The 27,755-nt window shown below is 55.4% G+C and overlaps 4 protein-coding genes across 4 annotated transcripts; 1 reads left to right on the top strand and 3 right to left on the bottom strand.

The window, feature by feature from the left end:
* Positions 1 to 734: 734 nt before the first annotated feature.
* LIP4-0 (Lipase 4) lies at positions 735 to 2,450 on the bottom strand (the record flags this gene model as incomplete). Its single annotated transcript, XM_032028695.1, has 1 exon — positions 735 to 2,450. The coding sequence occupies one exon, from the start codon at positions 2,448 to 2,450 to the stop codon at positions 735 to 737; it is 1,716 nt and encodes a 571-aa protein (XP_031891262.1).
* Positions 2,451 to 3,833: 1,383 nt separating this feature from the next.
* Positions 3,834 to 5,059, top strand: CGGC5_v011197 (uncharacterized protein; the record flags this gene model as incomplete). Its single annotated transcript, XM_032028696.1, has 2 exons — positions 3,834 to 4,115; positions 4,184 to 5,059. 2 exons carry the CDS (start codon positions 3,834 to 3,836, stop codon positions 5,057 to 5,059), a joined length of 1,158 nt encoding a protein of 385 aa, XP_031891263.1.
* A 1,520-nt stretch (positions 5,060 to 6,579) lies between these two features.
* On the bottom strand, positions 6,580 to 9,728 carry CGGC5_v011196 (uncharacterized protein; the record flags this gene model as incomplete). Its single annotated transcript, XM_032028697.1, has 4 exons — positions 6,580 to 6,719; positions 6,770 to 7,450; positions 8,280 to 9,362; positions 9,449 to 9,728. 4 exons carry the CDS (start codon positions 9,726 to 9,728, stop codon positions 6,580 to 6,582), a joined length of 2,184 nt encoding a protein of 727 aa, XP_031891264.1.
* Positions 9,729 to 14,016: 4,288 nt separating this feature from the next.
* On the bottom strand, positions 14,017 to 17,242 carry CGGC5_v011195 (uncharacterized protein; the record flags this gene model as incomplete). The annotated part of the gene is made up of 11 exons (XM_066152496.1): positions 14,017 to 14,082; positions 14,317 to 14,403; positions 14,756 to 14,804; positions 14,842 to 14,904; positions 15,361 to 15,690; positions 15,745 to 15,874; positions 16,007 to 16,087; positions 16,773 to 16,871; positions 16,923 to 16,958; positions 17,016 to 17,029; positions 17,187 to 17,242. The coding sequence occupies 11 exons, from the start codon at positions 17,240 to 17,242 to the stop codon at positions 14,017 to 14,019; spliced, it is 1,011 nt and encodes a 336-aa protein (XP_066008076.1).
* Positions 17,243 to 27,755: the final 10,513 nt, after the last annotated feature.

Here is a 27,755-nt window from a genome sequence, read left to right as displayed (position 1 = left end):
TTTCCGCCTACGGTGCATCCGGCAGCGAAGCCGCAAGTCCGGCGCGTACTAACACGTCGATGCGGACTGAGGCCTCCTCCAGCTCTTTCTCAGCTCAGCATCAGCTAGCCATGGGCCTTGGAGATCAAACGTCCGGATCGGATCCTCGGTCTCCCTCAGGCTCGTCAGGGTCTGGCACCACGCCTTCGCGCGGGCGTCCAACCGTCAATATTCGAGATTGTCGTGTCCATGGCGAGACCTATGCACATGGATGCGAATGGTGCCACACTGATCCCATTGTTAGGGTGGTAGAGATCCCCCGCTGGGACGAGTATGTGCCAGCGTGGCGACGCATGAATCGGCCGAGGCAAGCTTGAGGATGAGGCCGCGAGCAAGGTGAGTTTTCCTCGAACTTGATGTATTTCTGTACGGACTGGGTCATCGGAAGAAGGGAGCTATAGAGCAGTAAGTACTTCATTTATAGGTGGGTAAACTGGCGACAGCTGTACGATTTGACAACCCTTTGATGATTCTCCCATGGCTCTTCTTTTGCCAGTGCCATGTTCACAAAGTTTGACAGTGGACGAGGGGTGAGCCAGTTGGCAGGAGCTAGCCAGAATATAGAAACAGCGTTTCCCTAGATTGCGGCAGCAAGAGATATTTTCTTGGGGTATTATACTCCTATATTATCATGGATCCATTACATTACGTCCATCGTCTAGAACATTAGGTTTCCATATCCATGTATTTCCCCACTACTCCTGAGTCCACAACTTCTGGATCAGATATTCAATCTGCTCCGTGCGGTACGTGTCCGGCTCCTGATAGGCGATACCCGTGACATTGACATCGAAGGCCATGTTGTAGGGATTCTCAACGTCATACTTGGGCCAAGTCGTGTTGGTGACGCCGTTGTAGTTCGGGTCGCCCTTAGTGATGAACGAAACCCACATGCGCGACATCATATCAGCCAGTGTCTTGAACGTCTCGGGCTTGCCCTCGAACGGGTCCACCGCGACGGCGGTCTTGTAGCCCACGGCGTCGGTGTTATCAAAAACGAAAACGACCTCCTGGAAGTGCTTCGCGCCGTCGGAGGGCATCATGCCGTTGACCAGCACGTTGAAGTGGTATGAGTACACTGTCTGGTTCGCCTCAGCCCACTTTCGCGCCCAGTATCGCCTTGGCCCATGTTGAGCACGGTCTCCCCCAAAGGCCACAGCGCGCTTGTACATGTATCCCAGATCAGCCTCATCGCCCGTGGGGCGGCCGTCGAGCGTTGCAGGGAGGCCGACGCGGGGGATGTCAGGGTACAGGGCGGAGAGGACCTCGATGGTGACGTTGTTGGCACCCTGGGCACGGAGGTACGAGTCCCACTGCTCGGTGGTGTTGATGCCTTTCTGTCCGAATTGAGTGCCCTCATCGAAGTTGGCGCCAATCAGAATGGGGACGTGGACAAACTTTCCCGCGTTGATGAGCTCTGAACGCTGAGCGGGAAGGAAGTCGCCGTCCGCCATGCCGTTGAAGGAGGGGCTGGAGGTGCCGTTAATGACATCGCTCAGATCCCATGCTGGCAGTCCACGGAGACAGTCCAGGGTGTCCGCAGCAGACGTGCAGTTGGTCTTGTTGACGATGGTGTCGTAGTAGACCTGCCACGTGTTGGTGGTCGACTCAACTTCGCCAAAGTCCGTCTCCAAGCCGGTTCCGCTCTGCATGATAGCCGCACGGTAGAGACCATCGTCGCGGCCTCCGTAGGCCAGCATCTGCGTTCCAACACTTCGAGCTCCAGCGCTCTCGGCCCAGAGAGTGACCTGCTCCGGGTCACCTCCAAAAGCGGCGATGTTCTCTTGGACCCAGCTCAAAGCTAACCTCTGATCGCGGAAACCGAGGTTTCCCGCGCCGGCGGCCTTGATCTCGTCGCTCCAGAGGAAGCCCCAAGCATGCAGGCGGTAGTTGATGCTGGCGGCAATGAAAGGGGTTCCCATGCGGACGGACTGCTCGACGATGAAGGAGACGTTGTACCGCGGGTCGGAGCTACCGCCGTTAGTCAGGCCACCGCCGTGGATCCATACGGCGACGGGCAGCTTCGCATCGGGTGAAACGCCGTGGGGCCGGACGACGTTGATGGTCAGACAATCCTCCGAGACGTAGTTTCCGAGCACCCAGGTGTCGCTTCCATAGCCGAAGCACTGCGGCGAGTACTCTGTGGCGTTGCGAGTGCCTTCCCAGGTCGAGTTCAGGGGCTGAGGAGCGCGGTAACGCAGGTTTTCGACGGGAGGTTGGGCGTAAGGGATGCCGAGGAAGAAGTCCTGGTCGTACGACCGGCTGTAAATGCCGTAGTACGAGCCATTCTTGACTTGGGCAGTGGGAGCAGCGGCACCGGTGTCGTTACCCGGGACGGCTTGTCTCGGGACGAGGGCGGATGCCGTGGCACAAGCCGTGGAGAAGGCGGCCAGCAGACTGAGTCGGGTCATGGTGGTAGATGTTTACGGGGTGAGTGCCGACTGGTTCCGAGCAGACGCTGCAACGACCGTTCTCTCGAACCTCACGCCGATCCGGAGGCAGGCGGGCATTTTGTACTTTTTACAACCGGTGCGGGACCGGGAGAAGGTCGGACATTGGGCCCCCCGGGTCGTCCATCAAGACGGGGTCTGGAGATGAAGCCATGGCAAGCATGAATGGTTGATCCCAGCATCGTGCCACGAGACCAAGCCGCCGGGGTAGTGTAGCTTGGTGCAGTGGAACTACGTCACCGCAAGCGAAGCCATTCGAAGGCCTGAAGAAGCATCCAACCGGGGCAAAAATTTGCCAAAAAGGCCCAATGGCTTGGATGCTGGGTATGCAGCACCCCGCATTGTGCCCGCAGAATCGGCCCTACCCCTGAGGATTGTGGAGGGTCGGGGTTGGGTTGTGTGGGGGAGAGGCCGGCAAAGAAATTTGGTGTTCTCGACCGCGGTCAACTCCCGAGGGAGCGGATGAATGTTTGTGTGTCCGGCGCAGCGGTGTTGCGGTGTCGGTGGCCCGATGCCTGTTCCCGACTTCCGAGTCATGACATGGTGACGAGCGGATCAGGCAATTCGGCACGGCGATGACCTGGGAAGCAGGGCAGGTATCGAGACGTTTTGGATGGCCAGCTCACGATTCGGAGCAGATGATGGATGGGCTTCCACGTGGGTTGAGATATGATGAAAAGCCGTCGATTTCGTGGTCAAGAAGTGAGAACAACCATGTCATGTTGGACCGAATGCTACCTCGCAGCAACAGCTAGACCGCAGCCGCAACGCCTTTCTATCCAGCGTGATTATCGTGATCGCTACTGTCGTTGTATGCATTCACCATTCGCACGAGTAGCAAAAGTCTTTGAAAATGAAGTCAAAAGAGAGATGTTTTGTTTCTCCAAACATTCCATTCCGTTACCTCCGCCGGTTGAGGTAAGGTTAAGCGCACAGTACGAACCTGACAGCCCGGGGTCACTGGACATTTCCCCACCACTCGCGTGGCTCGTTCGCGACCTTCACAGTGCAGCCGACGCCTCTCACTGTACCGGAAAAAGTGGGTGAGGCTCAGCGAAATGCAATGACGACATCCGTCCGCTCCGAAAATGCGGCCCCGAAAACCCGGCGTGTTCTCAAAACGACGTTCCGGATCACAACCTTGCAACGCTCCGAGATCTGTGATGCAGGATCCGTTCAATATTCATATCAGTGGGTTCTAAGCTTGGTATTGTCACTGCAGAGAAACTTGTTGCTAACTCGGTTCCATAGAGGCCAAACTTTTCTGAAAATCTCTCATGACGAACGCAACAAAATAACGTCAAAATATTTACTTATCTCACTCTGTAGAATCAACTGCCCAAAATGTCGTCCAAGGGCGGCAAATTCGTGCACTGCGTAGGCGCACCCGAATTTGATCCAAAGGCCTACGCGGAAGACAGAGAACGTCACGAGAAAGCGAACCAGCTCTTGGCCCAAAACAACCTCTACTCCACCGTCAACCTCTCCTTCGGCATCGACCCTAGGCGCGACACCTACGTCTATCATGCCATGACTTCGGTTCGTCTCCCCCAGGTTCAGGAAATCGTGAACATGGGGGGGAAGAACGGTCTTCATGCGTGGTATCGTGATGACGAGGGGAAACCTGTATGTTCTCATCTCTTGAGCGCTGATGGTGAATTCACAGCCGAATAATAAACTGACACCTCCCTCAGCTCGACCCTCCTCCTCAAGCTGACGTAGAGGCCTACGTCTCCATCTTCCTCCCGACAACTCTTACATCATCAGCTCTAAAATCGTTCCTCTCAAACGCAAAAAAGTCCTCCCTCCGCTTCGAGATCGCCTCTCACCTCACCGCCCACCGCTACATCCACCCATCCCTGGCCACCACCCTCGCAGTCCCGAAATGCAAAAAGGCAACCTCCTGCCCACCGAACCCCTATCTCGATTTCTGGGTGTGGTCATGCCGGAATCTCGAATGGGCTGGGCCGCACCCTTCCTCCGCCAAACGCATGCAGTCTCACCACGTCCTTCCCATCTTCATGCACCACTTCGGCTGTGCCACACCTTCCCACGAAGCCCTCTCCATTCTCAAGACTCTCTTGGCGGGAAGGGCCGTCGCCGACATGGGGTCTGGCAACGGGTACTGGACATTCATGCTGCGCCTCTACGGCGTCACCGCGTTTCCCGTAGACAACATGCAGTCAGAGTGGCGCGTCAACTGGGTTTCCGACACGGAGATCGCCGACGGCGTCAAGTGGCTCAAGAAACGCGAGTCGGGCAGGGACCTCGCGTTGCTGCTTGTGTACCCCGTCGTCGGCGGTGGTGTGGCGGGCGGCGAGGAGGGTGGATTCACCAGGGGCCTGGTTGAGGCGTACGAGGGCGACACTATTGCGGTCGTTGGCACGCAGAACGGGAACGGGTACACGGGATTCAAAGGCGTCACAATGGATCAATACATGGAGAGGGAACACAAGGAGTGGACCAAGGTAGTGCAAATTCCGCTGCCGAGTTTCGCCGGAAAAGATGAGGCTTTGTTTGTCTTCCAACGAGGAGAGAGAGCTCCAAAGGATGAGGCTTCGATGGAGTGATCACATAGGCGGCAGCGATGTAGAGTAAAAGCATAGAGATCTTCCGTCATCAAGAACATACACCAATCCCAAACCGTGCGAGGAAGGCTGTATATTTATCATCAACTTACTATTAAACTCCTCTCTTAAAAATGAAGAGAGGAGAGCAAAAATACATACAACACCGGGCATTCGCCGGTCGTCACCGACCCGACTACTACTCCAGCCCTCACTGGCTTATCTATAGGAGAGCGGACGGGATCCCGAGTTCTCCAGTGGGTATGGTCGTATGTGCTAGATTATCTCAGACAAACAACCTATATCGTGAGAAGCCAAGCTCGGGTGAGGATGCCACAGAGTTCGACAAACCTCAACATCAGATGAACTCTGAACAATATGTGGTGCACGCGCGAGTCATGGAAACAGGCGAATAAAGTGCGGCATGTATCCGCACGACAGATCTCCAAGAAGCCGCGATGACCTTACCAACATTTCGTGAACTTGTGCCCAGCCAACTGCATGTCCTCCAGGGGTGTGTGGTCAGTCCATCACGGCACCAAGACTGATATGCCATTTACGCACGCACACTCATACAAACACATGTGAGGCACAGACGCGACGAGATAACCGAAAAAAATAAGAATCTTGAGTAAAGAAAAATCTATGAACCATGGTCACACCCTCCATGCCGCCGCCGGACGAAGCATATCTTACCAGCAAGTACGCTCTCCGACGCCTCCGAACCGAAGGAGAAAAAGAGCCTGAAACCCGAAACCCAAGCCCACAATCCCCATATTCCTCCACGAGTAAAATCCCTAACTTGACCTTTGCCGAAAAAGCAACAAAAAGCGAGAGCATGAAAAGTTTTTTTTGAGAAAATGTACCAAGAAGCCGACCATAGACGAAGGAGGAAAAACGAACCTCACCCACCGTCCACCACCTCCAAACCCTCGCACCGCCGAAACGTAGGAAACCTCATCCCCAAGGTTGGGAAAATGCAAGAAACGTCGAGCCATGAAAAGTAAAAAGCCGCCTCATGTCTTGTCGTGGTCCAAGGCGTCGTAGCAAAGCTCGTGTGCTGCTTGCTGCAATGAACAAAAATGGCGCAGAACAGAAACCTTCCGATGAGGAAGGAACCTCCTCAAACGAGTAATGATTTTGAAAAGCAAACGTCTTTTTTCATCCTTCGTAGAGAAAAAGAAAATTGAAGGGGTTCATCGTCACGTCATCACCATATGAGAAAACCAAACGGTTGGTATCTCCTCTTCCTTAGCAGCCTCCTTTATGAACTTGTCGGATCGGCACGTATGATACAGAGTGGTTGTTTTTTGTGTCGCAAAAGGGTCGTGAGACGTCGGTATTAACGATGCGCGGAAACGAGATAAAAACGAAAGCAGTGAAAAAGGTATGAATCGGTTCGATGAGGGGACTCGCTCGAGAATGCTGATGTCAAGTTTGTGCTCGTAGGACGGCGCGGTTATGTGCGTGACCAGATAAATACTTGGCAAGCGTATTGCGACTTGCGTCGTGGCCGATTTGGTTTAATCATCGGTTTCGCCCTTTCTCATTCTCTCGTTCCACTTCCGCTTGCCGACACGCGTCTCGTAGTGCGGCGCAAGGGTCTTGACGTCCTGCATGATGGACTCAATCGCGGAGCGAGTCTTGTTACGGTAACAGTCCACTTGCATGATGTTAGTCTTGTGATGTTCGACACAGCCTTGGAATACTCACGGGCTCTTTGAAGGAACACAGTGCGACCTGCGAAGACTCGGCTCTGGAGCCAGGCCATCCGGTATCCGAGGTCGTTGAGACGCACTTCCTTGCCTCTCACGCTCTTCCTCATTCGGGGGATGGCAACCTCTCCCTCGGTGTTCTCACCAATGGGCACCTTGACCATGGCCTTGCTGTTACCACGGGCTCTGCGTGTGCGGCCGTCAGTCTCCTCAACGCCGTCATCCTCCTCATCAGCATCCTCCATGAAGAACTTGGACCCGGTCGCGGAGGGAGGCGGGCTTTGCATCTCGCGTGGGAAGTACGACCGAGGGAAGACGGAAGCTCCCTTGCGGAAGGAGTCGGGGATCTCCTTGGTATCGACGCCATCGAGCGTGACTCTCACACGAAGGCGCGAGCCCCGGACGTTGTCCTCGACGAGGATGAACTTGCGCTTCTTAGCCTCAGGGATGTTGGGGAACAGATCTTCGGGCTCGTCGTTCTCGCTGCGGCTGTGGCGACGGGCGGAGATGGCTCCGCCATGAGAGCTGCCCATGTGCGGCATGGACCCGGAGCTGGGGGCCGGATAGCCTCCGTAGCTACCGGAGAATACTTGCGACTGTCTCACGTCGCCGTCGCCACCCGACTGGCCGGTCGGGGCTTGGTGGTGATGGTGGTGCTCATCAACGTATTCTCCATCGCCTAGTCAGTCATGATAAGTCAGCCAACGTTGCAATGACGGGTTGGAAACGAGTTTCGGAGATGTCTGCAGGTTGAGCGGAGTGGGAGGGGTAAACATGTTTGATCGGCAGCCCTGACAACACGAACCAACGGCAACGCGAAACGCTCAAGACAGCAAAGGGATTTGAGGGGGTTGCTTTTGCGGTACAGAGGTGCCATGGCAAGAGCTTAGTTCCCTCCCGTCCGTTTGATAGGAGTGGTAGAAAAGCCATGCGCGGCTGGGACGCAAAACAAGGGTGAATGCAAAACGCTAAGCAATGCGACTTTTTGCCGGTGTCTCTTCTAAGAGTACCGCAGTATGTTGCCCGACAAGCTCGGGAACATATGACTAACGACAGCAACAGCAGCAACTGCGTGCAGCAACTATGGTAATGTACAGATCTGTGCCGAAGAGAAAAGGAAATCCCTCTCAACCCGCGGCGAGCTTTGCTGTATCAAGTAGCAGTTGCTTTGATGCGACCGAAAAAAAAGGAAGCCGGCGCTATACGGACAGGAAGCGCAAAAAAGACAAAATGTAACAAACCCATTCCCAAGACTTCTGACGAGTAATAGTAGATGCAGGTAAAGGCACAGAGGTAAAAAATTGTATGTGTTTTGTGTGATGTGCTCGTGTCGCTCTAGACCACGGCTAACAGGAGGAAGGGGGGAAAGGTATCACATAATCAACGATCTTTAGGGGGGATGCCGGGCAGTGTGTATGTGCGATGCAACGACAATCAACAACAGACAACGACTGGGCTCGCAAACGCTGCAGATGCGGAGGGCTTTAATCACATCTGGTGAAACATACCGACTTCATCCCCTCCACCCGGAGCGTTGGCGTGCGGCATATGACCCATGTTCATTCCAGGCATCTTGGCTGATGCACCCGCGGGACCCATGCCACCCGCTCCTTGCGGCATCCCTGGTGGGCTGGGGCCGCCCATATGAGCACCCGGATGGGGACCGCCCTGGACCGATTTCCGGGTGTTCATCTTCGCCATTCGGCGGACTCGACGGCTTCGGAGCCGGGGATCTTGGTTGCTGTTGCGCCAGCTGTCCACAGCACGCTGGATAAGGCCTCTCTTGCCGCGCAGAGGAGGGTTCAATTGGGCGAGGGCCCATCCGACCGTGTTGCACTCCGTCTCGTACACCTGGCGGTTACCGCGGTATTGGTCCTTGGGGCAGCAAGCTCTGGGATATACGCAGTTCTCCGTCTTGAACTCAGCAGAAAGCTCGTCCGTGTTGACAGACTCAACATCACAGCGGATGGTGTACTCCATCTTGACGCGGTCGCGAGAGTACTCGAACGCGATCCACTGCACTCCGTTCTGGTCCTGCCTGACGACCAAGGGCGTGGTAGCCGGAATAGGGCCGGGGGCCGCGTTGGGGTTGACACCGCCGGGGGTCGAACCGGTAGGAGTGTTGAGAGCAGCGCCGTTCTGGGGGTGCTGAGCGTGCTGCATGGGGGTCGATTGAGGCTTTTGCAGCTGCAGAGGCACCTGGGGCTCCGTCTTCATGTGGCCGCGCGGAGAGTTGGTCATTTGCTGCTGGCTGTGTTGTGCCGCGTGCTGAGGCATCTGCTGCTGCTGCTGCTGCTGCGACATCATCATGTTGGTCTGCGAGGACATGGGCTGGTGCGTCTGGGCAGCGTGCTGAGCGTACGGCGACTGTTGAGGTTGCGCCTGCATGGACGGGTAGTGCGCTTGCTGAGTCTGGTAGTACATGTGCTGCTGGAGAGGCTGAGACGGCGGCTGGCCGTAGATGCTGCGGTGCTGGTCATGTTGGGAGGGCGATGCTACCGACGCAGGCGAGTTCGACTGAGGCGTGTGGTATGACATAGGAGGGTAAGGTGGTCTCGGCATTTGAGCGGCGGCCATCATGTCGGATTGGTCTAGATGCGAATGTTAGTGAATGTTGTTGTGAAGCTGTCAAGACGCGTCGTTTTCGTCGTCACGTCTCGGTGTTGGTAGAACTCACCAGCGGAAGTGTATCCGCTTGTCGCTCCTGGGGTGCTGTAGGGGCTCGGGTGCGCGTAATAAGGAAGGCCGTCCTGGGAGTGCTGGGCGTTGGAAGCCTGGCTCGTCTGCTGGTAGGCGGGGGCGATGGGATGGCCGGACGCGTACGAAGGATGCTGTTGCGACTGAGCCTGCGGGTGGTGCTGCTGATGAACGATGCTCGAGGGTCGAGGATGTTGCTGGTGCTGCAGGTGCTGAGTAGGTGCTGGACCCTGGGGCTGATGGTGGGGGTGATGCTGCATAGAGAAAAGACCCATTAGTCCCTCATCCACGAACGCTTCGACGTATTAAGTTGACTGGTAGCAGCAAGAAGAAAACAAAGAAAGCAGGGCGCGTCTGTATTTTTATTTTTTGCTCCTTGACACTGTCAGGGGCCTGGGGGCATGGCATCCAAGTGGTGTTCATCCCCTGGATGTCGACGAGGATCGCGCGGGTGAGGCGTGCTAGACCCAGTTTGGGACCCCTTTCTGATATAAAGTGGACATTTCGGGCTCCAGGAAATGGTCGCGTACTACAGCGCCAGATCGGAGAAGCGAAAACATAGGGTAGCGGTATTGCGGTATTGGAAGGCAGTAGGGGTTGATGCTTTACCCCTGAATAATCAAGCCAGCTTCGGTTAAAGAGACGACGCGGCGAGGATACTCGGAAGCGGAACCCGAAGTTTCGAGACGCAATGGACCTGGCTGGCTACCGGCAGGTACTGCAGTTTCTGGCGCGACCAGACAGGACAGGAACGAAAAGAGACGAAAGGTGCGGTGCAATGAGATGACAAGGGAGCATGAAGGAGGAGAGATGGCGATCGGAGCGAGGGTGCAGCAGAAGATGGCTCTGGTCGGGGGGAATGGGCGAGTGAGGAGGCAGGAGAGGAACAGGGTAGGTATTTGAGCATTGGAGCAAGGTAGGATTTGGAGTGGATATATGATGGGGAATGATGAGTGCGTATGGTATATGGCAAAGGCAGAGACAGGAGGCGCGTTTTGGGAACTGTTCTCTCACTCGAGATACGGGATGCCAGACCAGACAGGTCAGGGGGGCGCGGACGCAGTGGAGCTGGAAGCCCTGCTGGACGTTCGGGGTAGAATGAGGTGCAATGTAAGGTAATACAAGGGGCGATATAACGGTACGGTACCTTAGGCTAGGCGATGCGATGCGAAGCGAGGGGACGAGGAGATATCGACGGTGAGGGCGATGTTAACTCGACGGCACTGCCCATGCAACGCGCTACGCTACCACAGCCGTGGGGCAAATTGGAGGCGAGACGACGAGGGCATACGGATGTACACCTCGCCGACCGATTTGTGTGTATGGTGACGAGCTTCGAGGAGGAAACGCAGAAAACCATGAAACCGCAAAGATGGAATGAGGAGTTATTCGCAAATTGCCAGCCCGGCAGAGGAGGAATATGGATGAATGGTTGAGAGAAGGATTCAGGAGGAGAGAAAAAAAAGTTTGTTAGGGTTAAGAACGTGCGCGCTCGTGTTGGTTGACTTGTGTACGAAGCAGACAGAACGGCAGACAAAATGCAGCAGAAGTATAAGCAGGAAACAAGGCAAGCAGCAAGCAGCAGGAACAGCGGCAAATAGCAGAGAGCACGCAGATGCAACTACCTTCGAGTTCAGAGCCGTGAAAGGTTGCGAACGCACCTGTGACCTTGGGCAGACGACGACGACGACGACGACGACGACAACAGCAGCAGCAAATGCAAAAGCAGAGGCAGAGAGCTTCTCGATGCTTTTCTTGCTGCAACTCGCAGAGGCATGGAAGAAAAAAGGGAACAACAGGGGATATAACGACCGGGGAGGCGTGGACATGGGCGTGGGATTGGGACTGAAGGTGGGAGTGGGCGTTGACATTGGCGGGAGCGGGAAGACAGAGAACGTCCAAGCCTTCTCCCACTCCTCTCGTCCACCACCCACTTTCTCGCGCGGCTTCTGCTGCTGCTTCTGCGTCCTTTCCTCTCCTCGTCTAAATCAGAGGGGAGGGGAGACAGCCCCAGAGGGGTTGGGGGGTGCAAACAGCAAGCCTCGCGGTGGAGATGTGAGGAAAGTGCTGTGGATGCTGTGTGCTGTGCGGTGTGGGCAGGGGGTGTGTGTGGACATGGTGGTGGGCAGTGGAAAAAAAAAGATAAAAGCAAAAAAAAGAAAAGAAAAAAGAGGAAAAGAGGGTGTGTGGGACAGCGCATGGGAGAAACGTGACAGGGGTCTCCTGCATTGTACCGCAGTAGATTAAATGACCAATGGCGGCACCAACTTGCAGGGCCGAGCTGGAGCAGCTGCCCAATCAGGCAGCCCTCGTCCGGGGCTAGCCAGCGGACAAGGATATTACCGGGATGCCGCCGGGTGTCCTCTCATCCAAGACCACTGAGTCTGTCTGGAGTCTTGAGTCTTGTCCTGAGTCCTGAAGGCCTGAGCCTGAGGAGTCAGGAAACCAGGCCGCGGCAGACAGACCAAGGCACGGCAGTGGCAGTCCCAAGTCCCAGTCACCCCAAGTCCTCACTTCGCTTCTCAGCCACCAACCACCCCCAAAAAAAGCTTTGCACTCCAATTCCCGACTCCCTGCCCCCCACCACACCTCATCTGGGCCCTGCACCGGCCTGGCCACTCACTTGACTTGTTTGGCTCAAGGCGGTGTGGAAACCCATGGGTGAGGCAGAGAGGGTAGATGGGTAGACGACGTGGGAGAGAACAGAACGAACTGTGACAACTGATCTGAGCTGCGGCGTCGTGCCTGGATGGGAAGATAGCTCCATGTGGGAGCCCAGGTCTCAACTGATCCTGGCTGCTTGGGACATCAGTCCCGCGCTGCCGCTTGCAAGGCCCCATGTTGGTTGATGCGATGCTGGGTCTTGTCCTGGCTGCTCATGCCTGGCCTGCTCGCCGCGCTGCGCACTGGAGTTTGCCCTTCTGCCGTCGCTGGCTCTGCACTTGAGACCTTGCCGCTGACCCATGTATCACCCACGTCCCAGGAACAACCAGGAACCCGGGCTAACCTCAGCCAGCAATGCGGGATTGCCGTACTGAGTACGCCCTCAGACGGCCGCTAGACCAGCTGCTGGAATGTCGCCGGTACGCCTTTTCCTGGTAGCCAACTCAGAGATGATGGGGTCGTTGACTCCTCACGACAAGCGCTAGCCATGTCACCCTCGCCGCCGTTGCTCTACCATGGTAGGTGGGAACAATGGCAACAAACGTGCAGGACAGGCTTCTCCTCATCTTCATCTGGAGCTTGTCCACCGTCTTGTTTGGATCAACGTGACTTGCTCTTTGCCTCTTTTCTGCCGCGCCTCCCATCGCCATTGCTCGCAGTGGTTCTCGCTGATACGATCAATGAGCAGACTGGGCCCTCGCAGATATTCTCCCCCCGACAGCCGATTCCGAATCATAACGGCAAACGAAGCAGAGATGGATGCGCCGGCTGGGGCTTCGCTCGCGCAGTCACCATGATTGGAGAAGCTGTTGCCAGCCCCACCACAAGCTGCACCGCGGAGCAGAAAGCCACCCCACCACAACGCCTCCAGATCTCCACAATCGTCACCTCATCTTCATCTTGCTTTGCCAGGACATGCCAGCAAAAGGTACACTACCTCCGGTGGTTTTTGAGCTCATCGCCTAAAGCTTGCTCTGCTTCAGCCGATTCCTTTCGGCTAGCTGGCCTCTCTGCCCTTTCTTTCTTTCTTTTTTTTTGTTCCCTCCTCATCTGACGTGGACATGAGAGAAATCTTTGGGGCTTGCATGCCATGTCCCTTTGCCGCTCATGACGAGTACGAGGGGTAAAGGCAAGCCCAACCTCACCGAGGCTAAAAGCTGAAAGGTTGGTACCCGTTGTACTCGAGACAGCACTAGGCAACATAGGCAGGCCCGGGTAGCCGTTGGCCGCCGTTTGGCCCTGCGTGTACCTCATTTCCAGCGGACCAGCCACCACTTGGCTTCGCGCATGCGCCAGCTTCTCCCAGCTCCGTCCACCAGGAACGAGGAACAGCATCCGCACGGAGGCTGTTAGTCGCTGTGGCTCAAGGGGATAAGGGGAAAAGCAAGCAGGCAGGCAAGCAAACATTGCTGCGTTGTGCGAGGGCCCCCGTAGGCAGCTCCGGAGACCTGACTGCGATCCCTCGCACTCCCAGCAGAACCGCGAGCGTGTCTCTGGAGCTTCCCAAGGTTCAACCAGCCCCCCGGAGCTTAACTTGGTTGGGTAGCACTCACCCTTCCTTGCCCTGCCCTGCCCAACCCTGGTCTGGCTTGCTTGCTGCCCACCACCTTTCTCCCCTTTGCCCGCCCTTCTCCAATTGCCCCCCCAACTTTGGAAAGGGTCAAAATGGAATGGCGCTGTGGCACGCTAGTCGGAAGGGCCCACTCATGCAATGAAGCCTGCGACAGCCCCGGTCATTGGTGAAACAGGAGCTACCCTGCCAATCTCACAGACTTTGGGTCCTGACCTGGTCAAGCTTGCGACGGCGTTGCGATCTTCTGGAAGCGACGGAAATCCCAGAACGCTCTCATGTTCTCGATGCCAGCAATGCGTGTCGCTCAAACCCTATCCTTGTTTGACCTGTTCTTCAACTCCCGCTTGAGAGCTTTTGGCGAGGTCCGTGTTTGCCGCCTGTCACGACTCGCCGTCACAGCAGATAGCCGAGTGACGAGTCTTCAGACAACTTAGACCGGTGTGCGGTCAAGCTGAAGCAGACAACCTTATGCACCCCAACGAGCTCGAGTAATTGACAAGAAAAACAAATGACAAAGGCAGGAACCACAGAAGGAATACGTAATCACGTCGCCATGCAGCAACGCAAGGGGATATGTGGGAGGACAACAAGAGAAGGGGAAAGGAACTTACATTGTCCGGCTCTTGCTTGTAGCCTCCGGAGGGCTGCCTGTTCTGCGCCATGGCTCTGACAGTCATGAGTTGATATCGAGGGGGTTTCTGTGCGCCTTCGTTAGCATCTGTCATCTGTAACTAGTGAACCTTGAACCAGGTCGTCCTAGGCGTCCCTGGGCTCTAGCCTGACTCCAACCATCCCAACGGGGATGTTCGATGTCCAGTGCCAGCAAACCTGGCGTGATATGGGATCGCCGCGAGGCGATGGTCATCCTGATGCCCAACAGCGCAGCATTCCCCGCACCACTTTTGTCAAGGTTTTTCCCATCAACTCAGTTGGTGTCCAGACGCGCACCATATAGATGCGGAGGCAGGCAGAGCCGTAGGCAAGCAAAATGGCTGGGAGAGCAGCTGGTTGTATTGTGCAGACTGGGAAGGAGCTTGCTATGATGCTCACCTTGTTGGGAGGATTCGGTTCAGGCGTCTCGACGGATGCGTTGAATGAACTTCAGTTCGCGCAGATGTCAGGAAGCAAGAATTAACCCGTGATCTTGGACAGGTATGTCCGATGTTGGAGACGGGGTGAAACAAAGATATCCCAGCTCGCTACAAATCGACTCAAGTCAGCATCTTAAGTGTTTTGTTTTCCGAACTTTGATCGGAGCAAATTCATGCGACCGCGACCAGAACACGCGACCGGGTTCCGACAGTGAGCCCCAGAAAAATAACACCCTTGACGGCAATCACACAAGGAAAGAGGCCCAAGAGGGGATGCGTTGAGTCGTGCAGACAGTCTTCATGCGCAGACTGCAACATGGGACGTTACCGAAATTGAAACGACGACGCGCTTGGGCGTCGAAGAAGCCCTATGTGGGCAGGCGCCGAACAACCAGGCCTTCAGATGATGCATCTTGAAATGTAATAATTTCGGACCCCCATCGGAATACGACAGAAATTGGTCTGGAGCTGCCGCGCGCCAGGGAGCAAGAGCGAGAAGGAGAAAAAAAAAATAATGACAGATAGAGAGGACGAAGACGGAGATTAGGGACGAAAAGCACGTACCTTGGGGAGTTAGGACGAAGCGTGTTAGATACGCGTCGACAGTTCCTTGTCGCCAGTAACGATGCAAGTATATCTGCGCAAGGCTGGTTGACCGTGGTCTTGGGTGGGTTTGATTCTGCAGCGTTTGCTTGTTGCAGGACGTGTGTATGGACGTGGGCGCGTTGTGCAGGGGGAGGGAAACCCAGCGATGCACGGAATTGAGGCTTGCGGCTTGGGTCAAGGAAGCTGGCAAGGAAGCTGTGGAAGGCGACGATTCTTCTGGCTTGAAGGGCGCTGCCGTAGCGTGGTGTAGTGCAAGGTCTTAGTGTTCTTGGAACCCTAGGCACTGGACTGGTTGATCCTGTTTAGGTAGTGTGACGGTCTACCAATTCTCCGGGGACGGACCAGGGAGCTTGTCGAACGTTGTTCGCCGGGGCCGTGCGGACAAACCTGGGATGCGTCTGCAGGCTTTCTGTGTCCCGCTCACTGTGAGGTAGCCACGGGTTGAGCTGGGGGACCTGACCTGTGGTCTTGTCTGTGTTCCGAATTAGTTCATGCAGGCCAGCCTTGCCACGGGTAATCGCAAGAACGTCTGGTCTCGCAAGGGGAACCAGAAAGTACATCTGTCAAGCGGCTGGGGATGCGGCTTGAGACTGGGAACGCATACTTGGAGTGGACGGGCCTGTTCCTGAGCAGGGGTTGTCGTGCTGAAGAGTGGCACAAATGGATTTATGACGCAATGCAGACCCTGGATGGATAAGAAAAAGGTATGTTAGGAGACGCGGACGCTGCTGGGAACGAGGGAAGATATGGTGAGGGAGAGGAGAGACAGGAGAGAATGCCGGATATTTAGGCAGAGCCAGGGAGACTGAAGTGATTGGCAATGGGCCTCCAATAAGACCAGGGGGGGAAGAAGAAAGGAAAGGGAAGGGGATTAAAAAAAAATCAGGTAGGATGACCGATAACGCCAACTCCCAAGCAGACGACGTTCCTTCAGCGAACCACTCGGCACATTTATTAAGGAGAAGCTGGGGTGTGATGGGCTGCCCCCAAGGGACGTCCATTGGACGATACAGAGGAACCCAAGAGAATTGTGGGAAGCGAAATCCCGGCTAAATATTGGGTGGGTAGCTGTTAGGGGAGCCTGCAAGAGAGGTGTGGACGGAACGGTCCCCCGGCTTGAGAATTGCCCAAGAAAATGCTAAAATAGCAGTGGTCGAAAGAGGATGTGCGTGATGTGCAAAAGTCTAGACTGAAGGCCATCTTCACCGCTTGCAGTTGTTCGTGGAGTTGAGTGGTAATAAACACCCACAATGTGCCCAAGGGCGGCCAGGGAAAACGGGGGAACGGCGGGGCCAGACATGCCGCCAGGGGGTAGAGTGAAGGGGAAGTGACAGATGTTCGGTCCTCCAAAGAAGGTGTGGCTGACTTACCGGTGAGATTCCGTGAGAATAAGCTTCGTCGACAGCTTGAGATGGAGTTTGGCAGGCCACTATCTTGAGGGTCTAAGGTAGCTTCAGCGTTGATACCGCCTGGGGAAGACCGTAAGCCCTTGTGGCTTGTAAGGTAAAGAAGCTGCTAACACAGGGGCGGCTTGAGATAGCCTGGTGGACCGGTACCTGTCAAAGAATCGCCAACCGTTAGCAAAGAGTCGAACCCTTGTCCGCGTACAATACCCTGACCAAACACCCTGGGAGGAATGAGAGCAGGGGGGACGACACCAACCTCAGGGACCACGAAGACCACGAGGACGAGGGTGCTCAGACGTTATGGAGTTGGATCGCGTTGCCGCTTTCCAGTCCAATTGACGCGACGACGTTGATTTGTATGCGCGCAATAGGACGTACGTTGTACCATGTGCTGTACCAGGTGTCGCAGCTTCAATGGACCAACCTGCGAACATCGGGCAGAGAAAGGCGTGCTGATTGGATGCGATACGCGCTGTGCGATGTAGAGCAGAATATCTTCACGAACTCGCAGCCGTCTGCCGCGGTGTGGCAATGTCTTTGACTGATCCAATTGCTATATCTGGGAGACGGCCCGGGCTGCTGGAACGCCCGTGGTAGTACGGATACTGCGCAGGCCCTGCAAGGTAAGCTAAGTCGGGTGTGAGGTGTGAGAGAGTGTGTGTGTGTGTGCGCGTGTTCCTGTAAGTCGGTTCGCTGTGACGCTAAGCAAGTCAGGGACTGCCCTGGCCCTACAGCCGGTAGGTCGCGCGAAGAAGCCAGAGGCACACTGTTCGAGAACGCCCCCAGCAGATTGGATGGGATGAGATGCTGTAGAATTTGGGTCGGCGACACAGCGATGCGCAGGGATGATCGTGGACGCGCTCGGTTTGATCTTTCTGTCGCGCAACGGTCAAAATTAGCACCATTTGAACGAACGCTAGGTAGAAAGCTCCAACAAGCGTCATGACACGAGGAGGTTGCAAGCCACGTTATTTAGATAACGACACTGGGGATGGCGCAAGATAGCAAGCGTGTGCGGATATCTGCTAGTGGAGGTCTCGCCTCGGACGAGATAAAAGACATGACATGGGACGTGAGATGCTCCTGGTTTGCGCCTGTAGCCTTCAGTTTGCACCCACTTAAGGGCTGCGGATGCCCACTTCGATCTGCCAACGTATCGCAAGTTTTGCAATGCCCACCAGCCAGCCGACGGGCGGGTAGATTGGCAGCGATTCGAGTGAATATCTCATGGAAAATGGCGTGGGTGGCGCGTGTTGACTCAGGTCAAGCATCAGGGAAGAAGGTGGTTGGGTGCGATTGGGGGTAGGTAATGACGTCCGGGGTTGAGAAGGTGACGGGCCCGTCTGGAGCTGCGACATGCGAGAGAAACAGCGACTCACATTGGAAAAAATGGTCAGGGCGGACCTGATGACCGGTTCCTGAATCGCAGCTCGGCTTCAAGGTGCACTGAATTAGGAGTGTTTCAGTAAAGGGTGACAGGCACTCGGCTGGTCTTCCTGTTGTTTCGCGTCGAGACTTCGCGGGCGGGAAGAAAAAGAACGGATCGTTCCAGGGCGCGTTGTCCCAGCTTGGATCGATATTGTGGTGGTGGATGTCAGATATGCGACAGGAAAGTGCTCTGTATGACGAGTCGAAGGCGAGGCCCTTCTGCCGGCGCGCGAGAGAGAAAAAAAACCTTGTACGGTGACTTTTGCTTTTGTTGCGTCTAGCGGATGCTTCAAACTGAAGATTGCCGCGATAAGCGAAATGCGGGCGCACAGAATCAACGGGGAGTCGCTGCTGTTTCTGACGACTGAATACAGCGTTAGACTTTCCAAATGGGCGTCGTTGAATTTGAAGTTGAAGTCCAAGTCCAAATCGAGGCGACGTCGAGTTGCTGCAGGGAATGAACGGGGGGTGGACGGGAAGGCAGGGCAAGGAAGGCGAAGACAAGACCAGGCAAGGCAGGCAAAGGCAAGGGCGACTGATCGTGGCTGGCCAGGGGGGTTTGGAAGTCACGATGGAGCTGGAACACGCCCACTGAGGTGCACATCGGACACGTGCTTGCCGACCGGGGCTCGGCTGAGGTAGGCAGGACGTAGACGGGAGGCAAGAATGGAACCAGCAGGACCTCACCTCTTTCCCGGACCGTTGGCTTGGCTTTCCATAAGGCAAGAACGAACGTCAGATGAATGTTCATAAGGCAGGTAAGGTGAGGTAGGTACGGGAAAGAGCGACTGGGCTTTGACTTTGGTGTTGAGCCTCAGTCCAGCAGGTCAACCTGCCATGGTCACCCAGCGTGCGAGTCCAGTGACGTCCTCTCCCTCCTTCGACAGGCCAGAGGTACTCGTACGAGACACATGGTATGCAGATTCCACGGTTTTCACGAGCAGGCTTATTCGCTTCTAGATGGCGTCATGGCCATTTGTTCTGCACCATCAAAATCACAAGTGACTATCCAAAGTTGCAAACGCCGACGGTCCCCTCAAGCGGTGCGGTGCGGCGCGGGAAGCAAGGATGACGGCACCGTCAAAACTGGGCAGTAGGCATCGTCCGCAGCAGTCCAGTCTGGAGGAACGGGCCCGGGTGGCAGCCTCAGGGATACCTAATTGATGACAGGTGAAGAAGCCCTCAGGAACCAGAACCAGATCATCCTGAAGCTTCTGCGCCTGGGGCCGCGGCACATGCGGAGAAAGACACACATACTGCGTAGAGACGGCTCCTTCCAGGGTGTCTGGGATGCTACTAGGTCCACGGTCATTTCATTCCACAAGCCATCCGTACCGGTGTCCAGCGACCTGGTCTCCCGGCCCTGGCACGAGGTGCGAGCCAGTCGGGAAGTTCAGGGGCTGCGCTGCTCGTACGGGGGTTCAGGTGGTAGAGTGAGAGCTACCGGGAAACGTGCCTAGGTACGGGGGGGAGCGGACGGCGAAGGGTGTCGGCGAGGACCAGGGCCAGAGGCAGCCTACCTTATTCTGCTAGACGAGTCTGGTTAGTCCAGTCGAATAAACGGCAGCTCTCCCACGGTTCTGGTGCAGACCTTGTCAACGGTGTCTGTACCTTTTTGGGGCTTGTTGGGTTGCTAGATGCTGGATGCTGGACGCCGGCCGCCGCCGTAAGGACCACGTTGGAAACCGTACTCTGTACCCTGCATAGCTTATTATTCAGATTAAGGCACGGGGATGCCTGGAGCAGCCCTTCCTGCGGATATGCATGCAGCGAGGAGCACCGCAATTGCGACCAAGTACGTACGGATATGTCATCGCCCTGACATATACACTCAAGTCTGAGGCTGCAGTCACGACTCGAAGCCTCCTTACATCGGTGAGGATAGCGCTCGGTCTTTGACTTTGTGCTTGCGTTTTTCCTAACCAACCTGTCTGCCTGGAAAAGAATGGGACGAGCTAAATACCCTTTTCGGTCTTTTTTCTTTCTTTCTCTCAAAGCAAAAAGTACCTACCTGTGGTGACCCGCTGGCTGATGACCGGTGGGTTCCGGGAACAAGGATTGGGTCTCGGTGCATGTCCAACGGTTCGTGAGCCGGTTCGAGAAGTGACAGGAGACGGCGGGGCAGGCCAAGGCATCTAGTGTACACTATGAAGTACACCCAAGTTGTCGTAGCTCGCCAGTGGAAAGTCGAAGACCCAGGTAATTTAGTCTTCATATCCAGAGGGGGGCAAACTCCAACCGGCTGGTCTTGGTGGCTTTTTTTGACTGGCGGTAGCAGGCATGGCCCGCACGCCGCGCTGGAGCTTGCTTCTAAGCGACCGGCTAGTCCTGCCTTAGCGACGGAATTCGCCGTCGTGGGCAGAAAATATTGCCCACAGTTCTGCCATGCTTTCCATTGCATGCCTATGCGGCGGCGTAGGTATGCGCGTTATCAGCTTATTCAGGTTGGCGACGGTACATTCAGATACCTCATGGTATCCCAAATTGTTAAGGCTTTTGCTCTGAAAGAAATACCATAGCGCCACTTTAAAAAGGTAAAAACTTTGAGGCCAGAAGCCAGCGGGATATAGCCAACAGTCCTCATGCGGAGCTGATCTTGGGACCACGTTACGCCATCGATAGGACTGAAGCATTGAGCACAGCGCATCCGTCGTCAGATTATGCAAGCGTACTGGATGCCCATCGCGTTGCCGACTGTCGTGTCGACCGGAAAGCAGCAAGGCAGTCCAAGCACTTGCCTTGGATAGAGTGCACTCTGTGTGCTGTCGGCTGTGCTCTGAATCCGGCCAAAATCTGCTTCTCGAAGCTGTGGGCGAGTCGTGGGACACGGAAATGGTTGCATATTGGGTATGGAGCGGCTAACACGTCCACCCACGTTGGGGGCCATTATCAAACGGGACATGTTCCCCGTCCGCAATGTAGGCCGATCGTCCATGGGCTCAACTCCAGACCGCCGGCGAGATTGGACATACGCAATGCTGGCTGCCACTTGATTCTGAGCCATGCCGTTGACGGAACTTAATCACCGCCATGCAGCTGCAGCTCGTGCCGCTGCTAGACAGTTCTGGAGCTAGTAAACTATGTCGTCGAGACGTCAAGAAAGCCAAAGCCGTCTGCGCGCTTTTTTTTTTCCCCCTACCGCCGCGGCGCCGGCGTTGTCGCCGTTTGACACGGCCATTCTGTATCGGGCAAAGCTCTGAGAGAGGCGCGTCTTGGGGCTAGGGGCCAGAGTACATCGGCACTCGTGTGTCCCTCTCGCAATGCAGTAAGGTTTCGGTGGCAGACGTCCTGCCGGGGCTGGAGACGGAGACGTCCCGAGGCGAAGGTGGGCGTGGCGCCGGTAACAAAGACAATCTCCAGCCACTGGCAGCCAGCACGCCTTGCATTGGACAACGCGGTGGAGGGAGTTGGAAGCGTTCCAAGTCCCGTTGTGATTGATTCAGACTAGGCTATGGCCATAGCGATGATGTGATGGGCTGCATGTGCTTCATGATGAGTACAGCGTACGCCCTCAATCGAGTACGAACACCGCCCCAGTACAACAGTACGTATTGGTCGAGGGATCGTAATGAAAGTGCCTTGGTGTGAATGTTGGTTGCATCCAGACGGACTTTGATGCGCCTCTTCTTGCCGTCCATCTGGGAGTTGGTTCGACCAAACCCAATGAACCGCCCAAAAACTTTGCCTGCTGCGCCATCTCGTTGTTCCTGGAGCTATTTTTAATCCTCCCGAGTCGTGGCGTCCAGCCAGGCTGCTGGTTCGACCACCCACGCCAACCCATCAGCCAACGTCGTTTCTGCTCTCGTCTCCCTGGGACCGGCAGGAGGAGACGGACTCTTTTTTTCCCCGGCCTCCCTTCGTATCGCCGTGGCATACGGGCCCAAAGCTGCAGAAAAAGCAACACATCCGAACTATCCAGTTGTCGTAGACGTGCCGCGCCGCGGAAGTCGTCCGGTCAAGCACGAGGAAACCCGGATGGCGTAGATGCAAAGAGGGAGGGGAGGAGGGGACGGGATGACAAAAGGCGCGTGGAATGGACACGCAGGATTGCGCTGAGAGCGAGAGCGAGTCGCAAACGTCACGTTCTCGTGGGCCACGGCCATCGGAGCTGGGTCCTCGCAGGACTCGACGCGTCATTGGTGCTTTTTTGCGACCGAGCCCATGGCTCTCAGACTGGCTCCGTCACCCCGTCTTTCTTATTCCTCCCCGCCACTTCTCGTACAGAGGAGTCGTCCGAAATGGCCCCGACATGGAGAATTGAGGTAGGCAGTGACGTGATTTGGTCGATTGCACCGGCTGCTGGAAATGTGTCGAATCGAATCGTTTCGACTTCGCGGCAAAGAAGAGATGCAGAGTCCAGATGAAGGCATGGCGGTCTTGATCCTGCTGCGAAGTCGGTGTGTTTGTAGGTGTGATGTGGTACAATGCACCATGCATGTAGTTGCCTCGCTATGCATCTTCGTAACTGAGGGGCATTGCATCGTGAACATACGGCGGTAGATAGGCACGGTTGCCCGCCGCCTAATGAACTACACCGCCACAAGTACAAACCGTGCTTCTGCTTGCAGCTGTGGCTGATCTCAAGTGGGGCACAGGGCAGCGTGTGTAAGGCACCTACTGAGCACTGCTTCCCTCCAGTAGCTATCTGGGACGCCATGGCTGTCTCTCACCTTGAAGCAATTTGTTGCCTTGAATGACAACAACATGGCAGGGTGCCAGCAAAAAGCAGCCCTCTGTCTTCACCACTCTATCAGGTATCGCCGCCTCATATTATCCACGACCAACCACTAGCTGGCATCGTCGCCCCTGGCTTGTCCCGGCCTCGGAGAATATGCCGACCAGTTCGCCATGGATTCAGGTATCAATATGCCACCGAGATGGTGAATAGTGCAACGATACTTCCATGATTATGAATAGGATGCCTTACCACAGACAGGGATGTGCTGCCACTCGGGCGCCGAGATTCGATCCAAGCAAACAACAGACGACAGCATGTTTAAAGATGCATAGTATGCATCCAAGCAAAGCTGCTGCCGCCTACAGTCTTTGATGAATCGTCGACTTGACCTGAATACGACCGAGCAGATTGGTACCGCATACATACGATTTGCCTTCAAGTTCTTCACAAGTCCACCGCCATCGACCGCCACACATTCAGCAATGATGGCAATTCGTACGAACGCCCCTGCCGTCACCGCAGCACGGCTGCATGGCGCGAAACCATTTTGTGCCACCGCGGCTGCACCAGGATTCCTGAAGTGGGCGGCCGGGGGTGAGGCAGCGGCATGGCATCTCTGGACTGTGACCAGCCTGGGATGTGGGCGTGGCTGCCGCGCCGCGGGTGGGCGTCGTCCGGCATGGGCTGTCCGTTTGGACGGTGAAAAGGGAGCACTGGGCTTGGACTAGGGCGCTTCTCCAACTCCTGACAGCCCAGAGGAACCTGGCAGACCCCGCGAAGCTTGAACAAACGGGTCTCACTCACATTCATCAGGACGAACTGCTGCTTCCCTTGAAGACTGAGCTAAAACACACGACCAAGATGACGACGAGGGTGGCATGGTGCCATTGCTGGGCTAGGAGCCTATCTGATGAATCTTTCTGGCACCAGCTTCTTCAGGTGCCTCGCCGTGAAGCTACGAGCACCACCTAGGCAAGCATAACTGTTACTTATGCAATACGGATACGTTGGTTCAGTCTTGTCCCGGACCTCATCTCCACATTGGGGGCCAGCGGACGGCGACTACACCATATTGAATGCGAAAACAATCGCACTCGGCAGCACGAAATCACGGTCCTGACCATTTACTGCACATTGTCGCAGTCAGTGCACTCTCTGCTACGCGATCTGCTCTGCTCTTCCTTGACCTTGGGTACGAGGATACCGGACAGACTACGGCAACGCCGCAACGAGCAACATTGGAGGAAGCAAGTCGATACCACTAGCGGCGCAAGCGGGCGGTCGGATTACTACGCAACGCAGCTACAGTGCCATTCAAGCCATATGAGCCCCACAGCAGCGCAGACATTGTGAGGCCTGGCGGCCCCCGTTCTGCCCCCTGCCAATCAATCAGACTCCTCGTACCCAGACCAAGACACCGCAGGATCAGAGTCAGCCTGCCACTGCTACGGTACTTGGCTTGATGACATTGACAAGTCCATCTGTGCATTCCACCGTTGTCACGCCTCACGTTCATCCAAGAGAGAGAGAGAGAGACATGGATATCCCCTCTACGTGCAGGACCAAAACTACCAAGTTCCAACGGCCGGCAACGGTTAGGTGCCACGTTATCTGCCAGGCAAGCGAGCCAAAGTTCCACCAGTCAACGCCAGAAACGGCGGCCAGTCCGACTAGCAAGCGTTGCCGCATTCGTCCTCCAGTTGGGCTTTCGACAGCGAGCGAGTTCAACCTCCATCGAGCAACAACGCGTCGGTGCTGTCGAGTCGCTCAACCTCCACAAATCGATTCCAACTCACTGGATAGGAGTCGTGCCGGTTGACGCGTTGACTGGGATCCTCTCAGCATCCTTGCGTGGAGCCGCCCTGTCGGCAAAGCTCACCCCTTGACATTCTGCGGCCCACATCGACCACCTTTCGTCTTGGAGGACTTTTACACCGTCGCAAACTTCGAGAGGTGCAGCATGTCAGTGCGTGCGCATTGCAGGCACAACCAGACCTCAGCCAGGGGGATGTGGAAGGGTCGAAAGGTAGGGGCCTGGCGGTGTCTGCTTGCTTGCCCCTGTCCCGTTCCCCAAGGTCCCATTGCAGCCCTCTGCGGTGCAGATTTTGCGGTACCCAATCCATCTGTCCCTCTCTTCTCTGCCGGCATCCTTGTAAGCCACGCCATACCCGTCCAATCGTCAGATTCAATAAGAATTTGACGGTATTTCCTCAGTGTATCTGAAGCTCTTCAGATATCAGCGGCTTGAAGATACATGTTACCAGACGTCTTTCGATAAATAGCCCTGGGGCTCTGTTTCTTGGTTTCCTGGCCACTGATTGCATGAGACGACCTGAACTACAGAATATGATTTATGCACTTCACGGACATTCCGCTTGGATACGACCTCTGACTCTCGAGCGCAAAGCCCTGCAGAAGCCATCCTCCCACCCTTTATGCTTATTAAAACCTAGGAAAATGCACTTGTTCGCCTCGTATCTTCTATTTTGCCCCCCTGTTTCTCTCAATTTATCCATCGTCCGCAGTGGCATCTTGCATCCTGTCAGCCCAGTCGAAAGATTTGCTTCAGCCTTACGCAGCCTCTCTGCGCGGCTGAAGACGGGCCTGCCGTCACCTAGGGAGGGACATGTTGTACTGATAGCTGCAAGGTTGAGTACGGGCAGACTTGACACCCAGCCCTGTTAGAGATCTCCCCAGAATCCACTGGACAAACTGATGGCGTTGCGCCCTTGTCTGTCAGCCAAGGTCAGGCCTGGCAGGCCGACAGTTGTACTCAGCTGGATTTCTACTGCGTAATATGTCAGTCGCGAAGCTGGGGCGATAGATCCCGCACACCGAGTGACAGGCATTGCAGTTCCACCCAGGCAGGCACAACCCGAAGCAATTCGCTGCAACGGTCACTTCTAGGAACGACGATCATTCACTCGGTGCATGGACTTGCGTATTCGCCGTTTTTGTAGGATCGGTTGGCATCAGGATTGACGCTTTGGCCGTCGGATGAGACTGCCATCGAAAGATCAATACCTCACGCTTAGAAGCTGAGGACTGGCGAGTATCACTCGCATCCGAGTGACAGGGTCGAACATTGGAATGTCAACCGACGAAGCGTCCACCCTGAAGAAGATAACAAGTTCGCGAAAAACGCGATTGTCATTGGATTGGGCTCTTGTGAAAATGAGTATCAGAGTCAGTGAAGCCCAATCGTGTGTTGTTTTCAACTTCCTCTATCATCCCGAGTAACTCGCGCTGAGGAGGACAGCTGCGGGCAGCCCAACATCTTGATGGGCATTTGGGTCTACTTTCCGATTTGACGAGCCATGAACAGCCATGTGTCTTTGTGTTTCTACGATGCGCCGTTTTGTATTGGTTGAGCGCTGCTGGGCGGAAAGTATCATCCAAGACATCACCAACTTCCTCCAAGACATTGAAGCCGTTTGTGGGGACGATGAGCAGGATTCCAACGAGTGGGGAAGAACCGTTCGTCACGGGATATGGTCTCGCCGCCACGCCATGTGCATAAATTCTTGACGGGGAGCGAGACAGCCTGTTACTGTCCGCATGGCAAGCATGCAGTTGATGTCTTTGGTAGACTGACACGTTCACTCATCACGTTTGCAGCTGCCGTTGGGTGTATGCACTCTCACCGCCCAGTCGACGACAGCTCACCGCTGCAACACCGGGGCGGTCAGGGAGGTTTGATAGGGTCTCGGTATCCTTTGTCTAGTTAAACACATTGACCGAGACATCGCTCATGTTCGCAAACGCTGCGAACGAGGCCATGCCGCCGTGTTCTAGGCTCTGTGATCGGCGGTCTGTTTTGACATTCTCGGGTGATGTATACATACGTGAGCGGTGCTGAAAAGGGACGGCACCAAGTGGCATTCGCCCGTCACTCCATGTTATTGGGCAGACGAAGCCCACTCTGGACGAGTTGGCGTTGTCAGCCATGTTGTGAACAACAGCACCGAAATGCATAGTAGTCAATGTTGGTGCTGCAAGGAGACGTGTTACTGAACTTTATGAACTGGCACTACTGAACGCGAAATGACAGAGGCTGCCTTCAATCTAGCCAGCCCAGATTGCGGAACTCCCAAGTGATCGCCATCCGGGAGCATTGTCAAGACGTGACCGGACAGGTCACTTGCTGGTTGTCCGTATATTGCCCCCAATCATCGGTGATTCAATGCCACAGCCTGGATATTGCCAATATCGGGGGAAAGGTGCACAAACAAGCAGTAGTTGACCATCGGCCAGGCAGTCATGACAAAAGGCGTTTGAGGGCAGCTCTGTCACAGAGCTTGGTCCCGGCTCTACTTCCTCTTCGCGGCCAGAATCAAGTTTCGGTGATGGTCCGGCAACCTATTTGGACGCTGGTCGGAGGCGCAGTTCGACGCATATTGCGCCTGGGCTTCGTGAGCGCAGATTAGAAGAACATAGAGTCATCGCCAAGGCAATCTCTCGGAGCAGACACTCGATCCTCAGTCCCGATGGAGATGAATGGACCTCTTGGTGGGGATGTCTCCAACGACGAGTTCTGAAGCACTCATGCAAATATCGGCTGATAACGTGAAAGCGGTTGGAAACAAAGTAACTCGCTTGGGGTTCTAAACGGTATCCTTTGAGATTGAGAGTACCGGACTCGTTTGTTAGGAAGGGTTTTGGTATTTCCGCCAATCTTCCCAGATCGCCGTCCAATTTCAAAGACTATGAGAGCCTGGCCCTGGTTCTGAGGAATTGGAAGAACCCCAACATATTTAGTCAAGTCTCTTGTGCTGCTCTAAACAATCCGTTGATTCATGTACCTCGATATGGCTTTGATGAAGGCATCTCAAAGTCGCGGC

This window comes from Colletotrichum fructicola (genome assembly GCF_000319635.2).
Source record: "Colletotrichum fructicola Nara gc5 chromosome Unknown KSG_Nara_v1_contig06, whole genome shotgun sequence".
In the NCBI taxonomy this organism is placed as follows: domain Eukaryota; kingdom Fungi; phylum Ascomycota; class Sordariomycetes; order Glomerellales; family Glomerellaceae; genus Colletotrichum; species Colletotrichum fructicola.
Note: the sequence above shows the minus strand (reverse complement) of the source record. Positions and strands in the feature narration are given on the sequence as shown.